The 16,857-nt window shown below is 41.0% G+C and overlaps 1 protein-coding gene across 4 annotated transcripts in view; it reads right to left on the bottom strand.

The window, feature by feature from the left end:
- Positions 1 to 10,519: 10,519 nt before the first annotated feature.
- The window catches only part of KIF26A (kinesin family member 26A), a 102,341-nt gene continuing 96,003 nt past the window's right edge, over positions 10,520 to 16,857 (bottom strand). For 2 of the 4 annotated variants that reach the window (XM_030004038.1, XM_030004056.1), the window contains 4 exons: positions 13,549 to 13,739; positions 13,072 to 13,092; positions 12,534 to 12,684; positions 10,520 to 11,992 (listed from right to left, as the gene is read on the bottom strand). In XM_030004038.1, coding sequence (XP_029859898.1) covers positions 11,817 to 11,992; positions 12,534 to 12,684; positions 13,072 to 13,092; positions 13,549 to 13,739 — 539 coding nt within the window. In that variant the 3' untranslated portion in view covers positions 10,520 to 11,816. The remainder of the gene's footprint in view (positions 11,993 to 12,533; positions 12,685 to 13,071; positions 13,093 to 13,548; positions 13,740 to 16,857) is intronic. The other 2 variants (XM_030004048.1, XM_041120665.1) reach the window with 1 other exon arrangement.

Raw genomic sequence — 16,857 nt, forward strand, 5'->3', positions numbered from 1 at the left:
GTGCTAGGTACTGTGCACCTAAATACACAGAGTAATGATTTCTCTTCACAGCAGGGTGCTCAGCTCTGAGAGTATTTTGGCATGCCATATGAACAGGAGAAAAGACTTAACTGAAAACCTCTTCTCAGACTAAATGCTTCGTTCAGACTGACAATTTACATTCACTTCAGACTAAGCTGTATTTCAAACTAACATAACTTTTTGCAGTGCTGTGAGAATAAGAGAACCTTGGTAGGAAATACGCACATCAGCGCTTTCTTCTCCCTTTAAGCACAGTGCAGGCTTTGAAGTAGCAACAAATGAGAACAGGTGTATTTTGTAAACAAATTTCTACATCAGCTTTCAAGATTACCATGTAAAGTGATTAAAAGACTCATCACCTTCCTTAATGTAAGGGGTAACATAAATAAAAAAACCCACCTTTTTTTTTTTTTTGCAAAGATATTAGTTTTATCAATTAGGCCTACTGCATAAAGACTTGAACTAGTCCGATTAGTCTCAGCTACTTAAATTCAGAAACAGATGCCTCACTTTGCAAGGCTAGTGATTAAAGGCTGCATTCACAAAAAAAATTGGATCACACACACACTTAAGACAATACCTACCATTTTTCAGCCCCCCCCCCCCCCCCCAGCAGATGGCCAATACAATTAGTGACTTCAAAAAATTCTCACTAAAATGCCTCCAAAGCTGAGACATGAGTGCCCTCGCTTCTAGAGACAAAGGTATGTACAAGCCAAGACTATTTTCAAATGTTCTCCTCATATTAGGACTGATCACACGGGTCAAGAAAGCTATTCAAACCATTTACACAGCACTGCAAGTCAAAATACAGTGCTTGCACATTCCCAAAAGTCACCCATATGGCTACTAGCAGCATGAGAGAGGCAGAATAATAATATAGGAGGCTCAGCAGCAAATAAAATCCACATCTCACCTTCATGATGCTCCAGCCAGCACAAGCAAGTGAGAAAGCCAAGACTCAGAGACACAAAATGGCTCATTATCCACCCCAGAAGGCACAGTACTGCCAACACTGCTCTTTATCAAGTCCTTAACAGGTGTAAAATTAGCACTCGTTATTAAAGACAATGGAGTTACATGTATTGCCAGCAGCTGAAGAACTGTGCTAGAATTGTTTTCACCTCCAGTTAATTCGCTACCATTCAATAATGCACATGAAGCCCGTAAATTAGAAAAGTGCTTTCTGAAGCATGGCAGTGAGCTAAGCCAGTGTGTAAGAATCCTTTCTAAACACAGGTGCTTTCCTGAATGAAGGCCTAAGGACCAAATCCTCTTTTCATCAATACTGATGTAAGTTCAAACAAACTAAATTTACCTGAGTGTACTCTCAGGTAAAGCTGTGCCGATGTAATCTGTAACCAGAATCTGGAGCTGTAAGAAATGCTTGTAAGCAAATTCCAGGACAGAGTTATTTTCAGCTTTTCTAACCCCACTGAACGCAGATCGACCGGCTGCACCAATATCCTCTCTTCTCAACTACTTACAATTCATTCCCGGAAGCAGAGAAAGGGGTTATTTACTGAGAGAAGCAAAACCCTATTTCAGATGTATCTCATTACAGGAGATGACCTCAGGTTTAGGACTAGAAGTCACTGAATCACTCAGGAATGTGTAGCTTCATTGCGTATTTTTCTGTTTTAATACCATGCTCAGCTTTGAAAGCAAATTATTTAGATTCATACTGCACGTAGGAACTCCTCTAACTGCTGAGCCGTTTTTATTCAATAGCACTGTATATCTCAACACTCTCCCCCTTCTCCCCAGTAACTGGGAGGAGGGTTGGCCAACATCAAACAAATCTGACCAAGGGCAGAAATCTCAGTGATAATTACATTCCCACAGGGTTTCATGAAAACTGGCAGCGAGATAGAGGAGGAAATTAACTCCTCCACCAGGGGAAGGGCGGACACAAGTCAGGCATCATGCAGTCCCCGTGGCAGCAATTGGCCAGGCAGCCGGCACGCGAATTGCTCTGCACTAGCTGCAGCACATGCTGCTTTTTCTCTGCTGGGATTGTCACTGGGAACTTGTCAGGAGCTCGACTTTAGTGGGAGGGGATGGAAGGGAGGTCTTCGTAAGTCCGTAAGAAACCATGCTCCCCTGCTTCTCCTGCCAGATACCATCACAGCCTAAAGTGCAAACCATGGGGCAAAGCTCTCTTGTATTAATATCGTTTATTACTAGCATGTGTGGGAATGGTACTGGTCTAAAATAAACTCAGAGATAGTTACTAATAGCCGCAGGTTCTCTTCTGTTGTAGTTGTTCTGCAGTTTTCCTATTGTCGTTTTATGATGCAGTCAGAACATGTCTGAAACACCCAATATAAAAAGCAAACTGTGTTTCTATTCAAAGGCCTCTGGACAAGTTCAAGTTTGGACAAAATGGGAAAAAAACCCAACCTGTTTGCTAAGGTATGAAACATCTTACCGCTGTCCTTGGTTCATCACGCATCTTAGAAAAGGCAAAAATCAACATAAAGCAAATAAAAAGAGCAGTCTGTCTTTATACAGAGGAAATCTCTGGCTCTTGTTGGATTGCAAGGTGTGGTGAGTCACGAGCACACTGCCAGGGCTGTCAAGTTGTCACTTAAGCTGGCTACAGTACAAAACTGAGTCCTCCAACATGGTCACTGCTCCCCTCTCTGTGTGCAGAAGAGCTGCACAAAAAGGCTACAGCCTTTTCACTCCTTGTTCCAAATGCACAGTGAAATCTGTTATTTCTTCATCAGTCTTACACCCTCTGGGCAATGGGCGCGATCGTCATCTGATGCATGTAAATGCTAACAAAACTCCCATCTTGACATTAAGTGGTTTTAAACTTAAGGTACAAGAAACAGCAACTGCAGTGCAATAGACAAAAACTGGACAGGTTCCAGGTAGCCCAAAGGGCCCTGCCACACTGGCACTGACATTTGTGACATTGCTAAGACTGGGAACTAGCAGGAGAACTTGAATTATAGTCTGGTTGCCACAGATACTTCTGTCAACCAGTGGAGCTGCACAGTCATGCACTGACATTCTCCCCAGCCTACACGTGTGCACTCCAGAACCGAAAAGCAGAAAAAGGTACCTTAGAAGAGTATGTGCCAACGTGCTGCAGGCTGGCAAAACACATCAGTCATTCGCTCTGATAAGATGATAGCACAACAAAGGCAAGGCTGGTGCAACACATTTGTAAACACAAAGCCACGCTGGCTTTGTTGAAGTATTGGCACATTTTTAACTTATATACAAATAGCAGAACTACTGCCTGTGCAGCTTGTTGCTGTGGGAGATTACAGTTAAATCACCCCTTGCAAAGTATCAGGAGCTCTGTGTAAATAGCAACACTGTGGAAGCCACTTGAAAAGCATGCAACAACTTGCATGGGTCCTAGAGTGCCGGGAGCCGCCCTACATCTTCTCAGTTACCGCCAGCTGGAGAATTATTAACTAGCTGCATATATGCAAGGGGCAGAGTAGAGGCTTTTGCCAGAGAAGGGAAGGCAGGGTGCTAGCATTTCCAAAGGTTCCCAGTTAGTTTGCATATGGTGCTGTCAGACTGCTGTGCTCGTTTCCAGCCTGATTATCAACACTGCTAATGGGGAAAGACCTTGGAGGGCAAGGTCTGCACAGCTGCATGCCTGGTGCATACGGAGCCGAAATTCCTGGCCATATTCCTAACATATACAGACCTATCTATTATATTAACTGATCTTATAACATCAATGACTCAAATATCACATCCATACCATAAGCACCAAAGGGGTAAATTTTATGAAGCTTTCAAACTTGCATATAAAATTTACACACCTGAAAAGGGATCTTTAGCCCCTATGGCAAACCAGTGAGTGTGTTGTCAGTACATCTGGAAGTCCTTCCTGACAGAGTTAATCAGAATAGCTTTCCTAGTTTCTGATTTTAAAGAAAAAGTAAATGAGGTGTGTCATTGAAGTTTAATGCTTCGATGCTATTTCAGAGCTTGGTTTGTGTTGGGTCAGCTGTCTATCAAGGACAACCCCATCAAGTAACTTCAACACCCAGACTGGAGAAGGGGATTTTTTCCAAAGTCACAGGAGCTTTGAAGAGAGCTCCAGGGCATCCCAAGAATATACCAGACCTTAGCTTGCTGATCCACTGCATTTTATTTTTTACAAATAGTAGATTAATAAGGCAACATAATAAGCGCTGAACATGTAAACCAAGAAAAATAGTTGGTTTCCACATTCAACACTTCCCTCAGCAGCCTACTGGTTATTTTATAGAGAAATCCCATGCAAATGGTGGCTGTCTTTCTGGAGCTCTTTGGAATATGGATACGTGGTGTATATGCATTATTTCAGCAGTAGCCTAAAAAAATAATCTTAAAAAATCATAGTAGTGTGAAGTTCTATCTTTTGAACTTGGATTTAGTAATTATCATAGCTTAATGTCTATACCCAACAGTGTAATGAAAGTATGACATAAAACTGAGTTCTCAAATACAGGCATAGTTCAGTGAACTTCAGGCAGAAGAAATTCTGACCTAGTATATATGAAGATGACTAATAAATGTCTCTGCTGTGCACATCTGTCCAATTCTAAACATAACTTCACTGGCCCCAACACAGCTGAGTGTTTGAGTCCTAGGTGTGAACTTCATTCCCAGTTTTTCTACCAGGCAGCTTTCCTTTACCAGCCCTTCTCTTCTTATTCTGTATCCTCTCCTGGCAGGGGCCAGCTCCCATTGCACAACATCTAATGGCAAACTGCATTTACAACTGGAGTATTAGTAAAGAAGAGCTGGAAGAAAAGGTAGAGATACTTTAGATATCAAAGAGCAAATCAGAGACCAAGCAAGGCATCCAAAGAGGCAATAGCAAGAAGAATAGACGATGCCCTATAGAACACTAAGAACTGGAAAAAAGAGAAAACAGGGAAATCTCATGTTTGCAAAAGTGTTTCATAAAATTGCTGCCTCAAAGCTATACATAGGTGTTTTGCAAATGATTTGGTTGGTAGGAGACTGAGCAGAAATGTGACCAAGGATATAAACGGGGTGGAGGGGAAGAAGCATATTGCTGCCTTCAGTCTTCTCCACCCCTTTATGCCTGCCCAGAATGCACAGCTTTTGCAAAGAAGTGCACAGTCCGGGCGCTGGCATTTTCTTCCATTATGGATGTATTTGTATACATTATTACATTTTCTTCCTTCTGTTTCTCTCCCAAAAGCTGAAGGGAAAGCTTTGCTTTCCCTCATTTCCCATCATACAAGTAAATAACATGTCTTCACTTTGAAAATTGAGCAGTTTGAAAATGGCATCCCATTGGAGCCTGTCTGTAGTGTTTCAGCTCCTGTGGCTGAAGGTTTTGCTCTGTACTCAGCAAAAAGGACATTGTGAGAGACATTTTTTTAAGAACTGTTACATGCTCAATTTGGAGGGAAACACACTAGTCCACTTTGTCCTTCCCTCTCATACCCTGTCTATTTAGGCTAAAAAATTGTGTTTGTACAGCACTTAGCCCCATGAGACTGAAGCCTTTAGGTACAAATGTAACTCATTTAAATGGTAATGTACAACAAAATGAGTGGCACCCTTCAAAACAAGTGGCATTTGTAAGTATATCTGTGCCAGGTACTGACAAATGGAGGGTCACTGTTACAGACGCAGGGAAAGGTCTCGGTAAGCCAATATTTAAAAGTCAGTTTTTCCAGTCAAAGGCCAAACTCTAAAATGCCTGCTTATTTCTCTGCTGCCTGTGCCCTGGAGCACTGCGCCTGCCTCCCAGAGAGCAGCACATTAGGACTCCAAAGGTATTTCCCATACAAGGTCAGATCAATTAAAATGTGCTTTAAATACAGTCACGTGAGCTGTGTCAGGAGCTCCGCAGCCCTGATGAGGTCCCTGACACTCTGAAGGGCAGAATCTAAGGCAATCTGCTGACCTCAGGTAGGAGAGCCAGATAACAAGGAGGCATGAACCTGCTTTTTCACTACTCTGGGACCGAAGGCTTTGCTGCTTCTGGCCACATAATATTGCTGTAATACCAGCTATGCCAGGAGTTAACTAATGATCTGGTTCTTCTCCTACTGAAGTCAACAGCAAAGCTCCAAAACCAGGTCTTTCAAAAGTCCGGACAAGCTCTTTCAGCTGTCCCAGGGAGAACAGGCAGCACAGTGTGTGCTGCTGCCTTCCTTTGCCAGTCCTGATAGGAAGGTGCCACAGAAATGTTTACATTAAAGAAATAAATGAAGCAAAACCTTTGCAGAATGAAGCTGTACTGGCTCACGCCAGGTCCTGGGCTGGCCACTTGGAAGACAAATCAACCAACAAACGCTGTCTCAGAGAGGCCTCCTTACCTCCAAGATTTGAATAAGGTCCTCATCTCTATAGAATATATTAATATAAAAGTACAGAAAGTGAATTATGCTACTAAGTGTTCATGCAATGGAGAGAAGGCAGAAATGCTATTTTTATCTGCTGTAAGAGCATCTCTTTACTGTCCATCCCCCAGTGAGATGTAGCCAAGTGACAGCTGCCCTTCCCTCTCATCTGGGAGCCACAGGAATATACCCAGGAATGACCTGTCTCAAGCTGAATGCAACAGTCAGAAGCAAAAGACATATAAAAAAGGTAAAACCAGGCCACTGAAGAAGTGTGCATCACCCGGAGTCCCTGTGTGAGTTGCTCTGAAAGATTCCTCTCCTTTTGCCACCACGCTCCTGCTGTCCCCCCCGCAGTTCGTGGGGAGAGTCTTGGGAAGGGAAACGAGTGAAGTAACGGGCTCCTATGCAAGCTGTTGTAAGGTTACTGTCGTACCAAACACACCCCATCATCACGCAGTTCCCCTGCAGGTCTGATGATAAATCTCTGTGAATATCTACACTGTCAAGAGTTATGTCTTATTCTATGTGCTCCACAAACAGATTTCTGCAAGTCAAATTCTGCATAAAGCCATGAGATGCTACATACAGGAGCAGCCTGGGAGGCAGTTTCTGCTTTCTAATTTGCACTTGTGATATCGTTGCACATCAACAGAATTATTCTTTCCTTTCTCCCAAATAATACTACTGATAAGTAAAATATTTTCAGCAGGATCTTCATCTGGTGAAAGTCAGCGTAACTCCACTGAACCACTGCTAAAGCAATTTACACCATCTGAAGCCCTGGAGCAAAAAAATCCAAGTGAATGGGATATAAGCCAAAATTGGAGTGTTTTTCTGGATACAAACCAGATTCACTTGCTTGCTTAAACAGGTGCCTAAGTGCTCTAGTGAATTGGGGCCCAAATACGGCACCATTTTTTATTTGTGTCCACTTCTGCCAGCTTGGACATCTGATACAGAGGTCATCTTATAGCTAACATTTTTGCCTTAAACCCTGCCTATAGCCACAATATAGAACAGCTGCCTGTGGAGTTATGTTCCACATATAACTTTAAAAATAAAATGCAAGTGACTGGAAAACATGGGTTTATAACTAGAAACAGAATACATGGGTACCTTGAAATAGAAATAAATGAAACACTTTCCGCATGCTGAGAAAAGAACAAATAATCTCATATTTCTATTGCATTCTCTTTTAGTACTGATGTTTCAATACTACACTTAGAGTGTCCTAGAAATGCCTTAGCTGGAACTGGTTAGACCAGAAGCACTGAAAGGAAAAAGATTTTACACATACATTAAATGAGTTTTTGCCTACACACCATCTGATTTCTCTATAGGGAGTCTATGTTTGTAATAACTGTATTTCCAAACACTTCTAGCAATGTACCCGTAGATGTACACTGCTTAATACATGGGTAGCAACAAGCACAGCTTACAGGAGTGGCTACTGACTCCTCCAACTCATCCATTCAACTTGCAAATTCTGACAAGTGAGTTGAAATCCCACCTCCCAGGAGTAGTTTTATATATTGGACCATGACCATTGGATGGGAAAATGCAAAAGTAAGCTTGGAGACCATGTCCAGAATGCAAGGTTCTCCTTCCTTTCCTGAGTCCCTGGTCACCAGATGAGAGTCCTGCTTTCTCACTGGATTTCTGTTCCAGTCCATACTTCATCTCTTCCTGAAAGATGCCTGACCATGAGACTGAGGCAGTGGGGACCTCTCGTCTCCCTGCCCCTCACACACAGGCAAGCTCACCTCTGGCCTCCTGGTTAGTGAAACCTGGTGAGAGGTGGGTTTTAAGGAAAGGGAATTTATGTTCCACTTCCTGAAATTTAATCTTTAGGCTTTATTTAGAGTCACCATTGCATTGGTTTAAAAAAACAGCAGCCGTCCATACATTTTTTCCTGTTGCCGGGAAATAAGCGTGATGTGAGCTGCTTGGTAAACTGGGCCATCGAGGGACCTAGGCAGGGTTGCCCCAGCAAGGAGAAGGTAAGGGATTTCATGGGAAGAGCTGCAACCAAGGGAGAAAATATTCTAGTGTGAATTAGCCCTGACAAGAGTAACTCAGTCAGTTCTCCACCACCAGTGGGGTTCTAAAGTTTTATTTGATACCGTAACAAACTCAACAAGATCACATCTTTAAGTGTGCAATTTAATGCTATTTTAAACCATTAAATCTCAATAGAAAATTAATGAAATAAAGCAACCAGCTTAACTTTGCAATTATCATTTGTAACCTTATATAATTAAGCCTTTTGCAAAATGGGCTTGAATCATAAACTAAAGCATATATTTGTATAAATTTTAACTGGACAGAACTGCAAAATTAACCCCCCAAAAAAAGAATATTACAGGCTCTGAGGCCTTGAGATATGAAAGATAATTTACTATCCACAACTACCAATAAAGAACAGCATTTGCACAGGGAAAAGTCTGCTATTTCATCCATCAGTGCCTCGCCTTATTTTGCATCTCAGGCTTGTTTTGTGTCACCAAGCCAGAGGCTAAATGCATTTAATATGCATGCTATTGCCATGCTGACATGGAACCAAGCAGCCCTGAAATGTCTCTTTTGCTACTTTGTGGACAACATAAGCATAGTTAGAAATTATGGAGAAAGTATCAAAGGATGCAGGCCTGATCAGCAAACACTATATAGCAGAATAGTTCAACAAATTGTCAGGTTTATAAAAATTGGGATGGATGATTAGTGACTTCATTTTTATTTCAGAGGATTATAATATTGCCAGAGAGGGGGAGAAACAATGAAGACCTCTGAGGAGAGGATGAAGTGGCTGGCAGATAAAAGAAACAAAAACTCTTGTGTCCATTCAAGAGGGGGTTACAGGCTACCTTGAAAAGACTGTGAGCCCAGCCCTGCTGTGCTCAGGGCTCAGAGGCTACCACAGGTCAACTCATTTTGCAGCAGCACCATTAAGATGCGCGTCTCTAAAGGACAGTGCAAAACCTAACACCACAGTGCAGAGCTCCCCATGAATATAGTCTCATTTGGCCCTCTCATTTGGAGGTTTTCCCCTTTGCTAAGAAATACTTGTCCCTCAGGGTGCTGCTGCCTTTTTTATTTTGATTGTATTTATTTATCTGATCCTTGCTCTGAAAAAAACCTACAATGTATTGAATCACTACACGGTTTTGATTTCATCTTTGGACGAACTGTGACTTTCTGCACACATACAGAAAGTAAAAATAGCAGGAATTTACAACTTAATAAATAAACCTTGTATTCCAGAATATCAGCAAGGGGATCCTCTAGAAATTCTAGATGCCACATTCCCCCACATACAACCCAAGGCAGTGCCAAATGTCAGTAAGCAAACACGGTGCACCCTTTTCCAGGGATAAATCACGGAGAGGTAGATAAGAGCAGGGCACCCTTTGTAACCTATGCAAAGTCACAAAGATATTTAAGCATCAAATTCTTGCTCTCTCTCCCACTTCTCCAGCTGCAGAATGAGGAGGAAAGCGTTTACCCCCCTCTTACAGGCCTCTTGTGAGGGTAAGAGAACTTGGTGCTTGGATGCCATGCTGTTAGGGCTACATAAGGAGAGAAAAAGAGGGAGAGGAAAATTTCACCTACTACAGGCCGTTTGGCCACACAGCTGGAAAATACTTGAGATGGTGTCGTTAGAAGCACTAGCTTTACATTAAACTTGCCTGGAGTTACTCCAGCCAGCATCACTGGGAGATGAGGACCAGGCACAGCTCCTGTCTAACCAGAGAGCCAACACAGCAGTGTCAGAGAGAAATGAACGTAGTCGTTTGCTGTGATGGACCTACAGGGCCCAGGGCTTGATTTCAGTTCCTAAAGTTTTCTTTTGTTTTTAGACCCATTTTTAATTGCTTTGTCTCATCAGGGAAAACAAGTATGTGAGCCGCAGGTCTTTGTTCTGTAAACTATGAAGTGCTAAGAGAATTTAAGTATTATCATCGCTATTTATTTTACCCTTTGGTGTTTTGTCTCTCTCTCCCTATTGGTTTCTGATGACTAATGTCAAAACTCTGTTCCCAGTTATCTCTCTTGGGCAAAGAGGTAATATAATGTGACATTTAATGCAGTGTACCACAGGCCACCCGCTCTCTTCCGAACATTAAAATCACGCACATAGCAACAAGCGATCGTAACAATAGATGTATCTTTTATTCACAGATAAAAACTGAAGCAAGCTGTTATAATACATATTTGTACAAAGGATTTGAAAAAACCATAAAAAGGAAGATGATTAGAAAATATGATCCATTATGAAATGTGGTATTACATACACTATTAAACCTTTTCAAAAGTATTTGTTTGGCAACAATTTATCAATAGTTTCCACACTTAAGTGGCCTCCTTCAAAAAAGCACAAATCTCATGCAGCATGTATAAACTTGATCCTGAGGGTTTGCCTTCCTTAGAAAAACTGTAAAAAGATATACTATTTGTCTTAAAAGTTCAAACTGCAAATGCTATATTTATAGTCAAAACTATATAAAAATATGGACCTAACTTAACATTTACAAAAACTTTTTGTTCCTTTTTTTTTGTTTGTTTTATGGTTTTGGTAATAAACATAATTCTCAATTCCTGCAGTCAGAGAGGAAAAAAAGAAAACCAAAACAAACCACAGTGCCCTTTGTAGACTTCCTCACATTAAGTTTACAACTCCAAAAAGACCAGGTCTGTGATAAGTGAGGTTAGTAACCAAGGAAGTAGGTAAGCAGTTAATATATATCTATATATGTATATATAAAATGGAAAACAAACATTTATTTTGATCTGAAAAAGGAATAATACAAAACCTGAAGTTAAAACAATCATCTCAAAATGCCATAATACACCTTTTCAATAGATAAATGTTCATAAAAATATCTTGAACCCTAACCAAGAAAACAATTATAATACAATTTTAATTCTGCTACATAAAACAGCTTTTCTATGAAACAAGAAGGCAAGTTCAGGTATGAAAACATAATTTACTTATTGCTTTTGCTACAATGTTGTTTGTTTTTTACATATAGTCATAAATACACTATACAGTATAAAATATTTCGTAGGAATACATTTTGTGGTCTGCTTAGGTTTGCTGGCTTTAATTCTAGCACCAAATACAAAAATGAAAATCAAATTAATTTTAAAGGCACTTCCATTGTATGTTTGTTTGTAAATTAACATCTTGGTTTGTAATAAATTTCCTCGCTTCCCTCTGGTAGAAGCAATACTTGATCCTACTTTTATCTTTGTACAGTTCAGGTCACGTTGAGGCACCAAATGATTTATGAACATTCCTATCCCTCAGCTGTTTCTTTCTGTTACAACGTTCATTGTTGCTTTTCAGTCTTCACCTTTCCTCCTTCACTTCCCAGCTACTTTATCTCTTTACTTCTTCATGTCGGACAATCCAGCTTCACTTCCTTCAGTCCCTTGAAAAACCTCTCTTCAAACCTCCACTTCCCTTACTCCATCTTGCGCATCTGTTATTCCAATATCAAAACACGTCACTATCATGATATGTGACTTGCACAGATTAACACACTGCTCCAGTTCCTCTGTCACTTGTTCCAGTGCCTCCAGGTACTCCTGTGACTCCTTATCGAGATCAGGATCCACTTCAACTGTCAGACAAAAAATTAGTAAGAGAAACAGCTCATAGCAAAACATTATTCTATCACAAGGGAGCCAATAATGTAGAGTGCAATTTTATTTCTCTTGAACTAAGAAATTTTTTTCACTTTGTTCAGCAGGTGCAAAACTCTCCCTTGAGGCTCCAGTTAGGCACAGCACACAGTCAGTGAACAAATCTCATGCCTCAGTTTCCCAGCTATAACATGGATATGGAAACATTTTTTTCCTTCTTTGGAAAGAAGGATAACAAAAGGTTATATAAATATTTAATATTAACAAGCATCACGGTGAGTCTCTGCATTGTTTTGATGTTCCCTTCTGGTTCGTTTGGAGGGGCTTCTTTGTTCATTTCTGGTACTACTCAGCACTGAACAAATCCTTTATCACAGAAATACGAATGGAGTCACAGGGTATTTTACGGCTCAATTAGGCAAAATATCTTAGCAAGTGCTTAGCTTTTTCAGTGGGACTGCTCACATGCTAAAAATCTGTTACATGCTGATCATAATGCTGTTTTTGCAAAATACTTACAGTCTTCTTTCCACTTATTTGGATCCATCATCAACCTGCACTTTGTCTCTTCCAACTCTTCCTTCAAAAAGTCATGCTTTGCCTTTACTTCTCTGATTCGCTGCTGGCGCCTTTCTAGTATCTTCAGCTTGGTATGGAAATACATCAGACCCTTTTAAGACACAGAAAGATCATTTCATGAATTTGCCTGTTATGAGCTGACCTCCAACAGTTTGATACAAATTGCTCCCAGCTCATTACTTCTAAGAGTTAGCAGGTGGGTTGTTTTGTTTGGTTGTGGGGTTGGTGGTTTTTTTTTTTAAATTTGAAGTTTACATTAATGGATTCTAATCTAGAGGAGCAGCATGCTACATCACTTGAGCATTTGTTGCACTTCTCTGAATTAGCAGACATCTCTTAATACATTCTGAAATTACTACTGTTTGTACAGGGATTTTTTTTCAAGCAGTGCAAATGATAAACACAGCCTAATAATAACATTAGAGTTATAGTTAATCCTAAAACATATGGATTCTTATTTTCTTAAAAGCATTCCTACCTTCTCAACATCCTGGAAAGGCTATTATGAAAGAAATAGGAAAAAGGCATCAGAAGAATATAGAATTCTGGTCTCCAAAATAGAATTAGCTGAAGTGGTTTCCAATTACAAGTAAATTAAACTCAGTGTATCCCTGATTTAATAGAATCCTGTCATTTACATAAAGAGTTAATGACCCTATAGTTGAGGGAGTCTGTAAGGTTTCATCAGCCAGGCTAAGATTATAAAGTCTTCTCATAATGTATTCATTGGTAACTTCCATTTACACCATCAGTCATGTTAGACACAATTAATTTTAGACAGTAATCATTTTCATTTTCTGTGTTAGGGGTACCCCAACATATGAATTGTAAAATTAATAATTATAGTGCTTTAATTGCAATCAATTTTCTGAACACCATTCCGGCATTCAAGCAAGGACTCTGCCTGTATACTGTAATTTAAGTTGTCTACAGTTGTTGTAAAATATGTGCTGACCTCAGTTTCCTCTTGTCTGTGTCGCTGTAATCGTTCCACATCATCAATCTCATAAACTTTAATTTCAAATGGCTCTTTTAAAGTGCCTGGCAAAGGTGGTAGATCAACCCATTGGCCAGTGATGCTGGGTTTTCTTCCTAGGGAGGCAGCATCTGGTAACGGAGCAGGAATCAGTCTACGGCGCTGGAGGCCTAAAATACAGAAGACAAGCGTTCCTCAGACTGTAATAGACTGCCAGACTGCAGAACATACTCCAGTGAATTAAAGAAAGATCGAGGTTCTCAGGATACTTAGAAAGAAATGCTTTTCTTGATCTTTTCCTTTTAGTAAAATACCCTCAGGCTGCTAATTGAGTTACTGCCTTGACAAAGTATGTTTCACTTGGTTCACGAATGGGAGTAACAGCAGTTCTTCTCCCAAAGCAGATGTCTGAGCATCAGTTCTTTATTCTCTCCTTGCAAAAATATTTTGCCTGGATTAATTTTTCTTTGGTGGGCTACAATGGTATTCATTACCTTGCAAAGGCAATGAGATAGTGAGTAATTTCAAACCAATACTGATAATGGCAGATAAATCTGGAAATCTCCTGTTCCTCCAGTTAAATCCAAGCAAGGGTATCCAAGATCCCTCTCATTGTATTACCTCTTTGCAAAGACCAAACAGCTCCCTCCAGAACTACTACCGATGCTTTAAGGTGCTACATACCAGCAGTTTTCAATGACTTTGTGGAATTGGGAGGCACTCAAAAGGCAGCAAAAGCAACCAACCTGCAACTTAAGCCACCTCTAAAGTTGAGGCCTATCACCACCCATTTGCACCAGCACTCAGGAGCTCAGAGCATGACAAAACTCACCAATTCCTCAGCAGGAGGGGTCCCAGATTTACAGACAAACAGCATACTGCCACCTTGATGCATCTGCTAGGGCTCAAGTTTCATGAAGCAGAGACTGACTTATGTCCTTCAAAAATGCTGGTACTTTTGTATACAAGACTTGGCACTTTGGTGTCCAGCATGTTTTGCGATGATAAGTCTCTCTTCGTTCTCTAAAAGGCTGACCTTTACACTGCATGTGTCAAGGATGAGCACATGCATAGAGCTGGTCAGGCAATGTTAACAAGGCTACAATCCAATACCTAGGTGAATAGGAGGGCTGAAGGCCACCAGAAACAAGCTGAAATGTCACATGGTAGCAGTAAGTATAAGCAGCTTTTGGGTGACTGGTAACAATAAATGTAGTGCCTAATTTCCTCCCTTTATTGAAAACCAACTCAGAGGTATGGAGTTTCTTATTTCTTCTGGTCGTCTTACAAAAGGGAGCACATCAAACAGATGAGACAGTGCTGCTCAGAGGACAGTGCTCCCAAAATAACTTCTGGGCTGAGACCTCTACAGGAGAGTTAAATGCAAGTTAAGGCTGCCAGGTAAGCCCTGTCACAAACTTCAACATGAAATGGAGACAAAATCCCAGCAGGTACCCCCAAAGCAACACACCTCCATAGATACCTCGAGAGCTACCTGCTTTACATATTCTTAAGAAAAACATCCCTAATTCATAACTGCATCCTTGCTAATTTCTAAGTAACAAGAACAATCACAACAGGAATGTTTTGGAAAGGGGAAGACGTGATTCTACTTCTACAACACCTGTTCACTCTCACAACCCCTATTCATTTAGCCTGAATCACCACTATAGTCCTGCCTGCTGAAATCACCCGCTGTAACTCTGATCCTGTAACCACTCTGGTGACAACAGGATCCCTCTGAAGAGGACACAGAACAGATGCAGTCAAACACATATACTAAGCAGACAAACCTGCTATCCTTCCACTGTACCAGTCAGGGTCAACGTCATTTCTCCAAGGATGGAGTTAAAGGATAAGGGGACAAGGTTTCCAGTGACATATATGGGAGTAGGATCTGTCCTTAAATCCAGAGATGACATGACTCCAACACAGTCTGAAGCAATGTAAGCTACTCCAAGAATCTCTAACACTTTGCAAAGATTACAATATATTTTAGGCCAATAATGGCTCTGCACCAAATATTTCTTGTAAGAAATATTTCATGAACTTCCTAGGAAACCTCATTTCATGTATAAAACACATTATTGCCTCGAAGTCTACAGCACTCCAAAAAAGTAATACATAATTTACTGATATAGAGCAATTTCAATTGCAAAAAGAAATAGTTTGTCATTTTTAAAGACCTTATAAGCATTTCCTGGGGCAAAAACAAATACAAATCCATCAGTGGGTAATGCCTTCTCAATATGTGTGCAACTTATACAGCTGTTAATATTGATTTGTAGGAAAGGTTTAAGAGGTTGATATGCTATGGAAAGAGAACTGCAGCAAATGTTGCACTAAGTTTACAAAATGATTTATCACCTGCTGAAGCAACTCAGTTGCTTTGACCAGAAAGCACCATGAGATCTACATCAGTTTAACTCCCCTGGTTTTACTGCCAGAATCAAGCATCATGGGTGTCTACAGGGACTGCAATAATTACCGCTTTCCAACCAAAAGCTCAGATTCAGCGCACTGCTGATATTAGTTCCTACTATATTTCCAACAGTCAGTATGCTTAGGTTGCTGAATGAGGCTGCTGGTCATTAGCTACATGGCACCAACTGCCACCGATTCTTTACGATACTACAGGACTTCAACATAGATCAGTAAAAATTAATATTGTAATAGCAGTCATGTGAGCCTGATTTTGAAGCTGTCTACAAGTAGGGGCACTTCCATGAGCACAACCTGCGAAAGCAATAAGGAAAGGCACTGGAGAGCAGGAAGGGGACCTAGCTTTCATACGCCCACCTCTGCATGGAGTGGTTGAACATGTCTGCCTTGGCACAGTACGCGAGCCAGAGCTGCCTCTTCTGAGCAACTCCCCCAGTCGATTTCCTATTGCTTGTAGTAACGGCAAGTACACTCTAAAATTTCTTCATGAAAACACTGTTACAGTGCAATACAATAATTTTGCAGTTAGCTGGTACCATTAACGTAAGAGTCGTCGCACCTTACGTATGCACCCTAGTGCTCTGCCCCTAAGCCTTACCTTTGGGTAATCTAACGCCCATTCAGCAATCCTCATTAATTCACAAACATTCTTCTCCCCTCCAGGCCTATTCCCTTGTTTCCAAACTACAGTCCCAGCCCATCTCACTGAAATTCCCTCACAAACGCCTGGCAGCAGAGCTGCTCCTCTCCTCGCTGCTCTTCTCTCACCAGCCTTCCCTGATACTCACTTGATCCTCACAAAAGCTCATCAGTGCCCACCCAGCCCCCTCGCTCTTCCCAACGCAC

Source organism: Aquila chrysaetos, chromosome 2, assembly GCF_900496995.4.
Source record: "Aquila chrysaetos chrysaetos chromosome 2, bAquChr1.4, whole genome shotgun sequence".
Lineage (NCBI taxonomy): Eukaryota > Metazoa > Chordata > Aves > Accipitriformes > Accipitridae > Aquila > Aquila chrysaetos.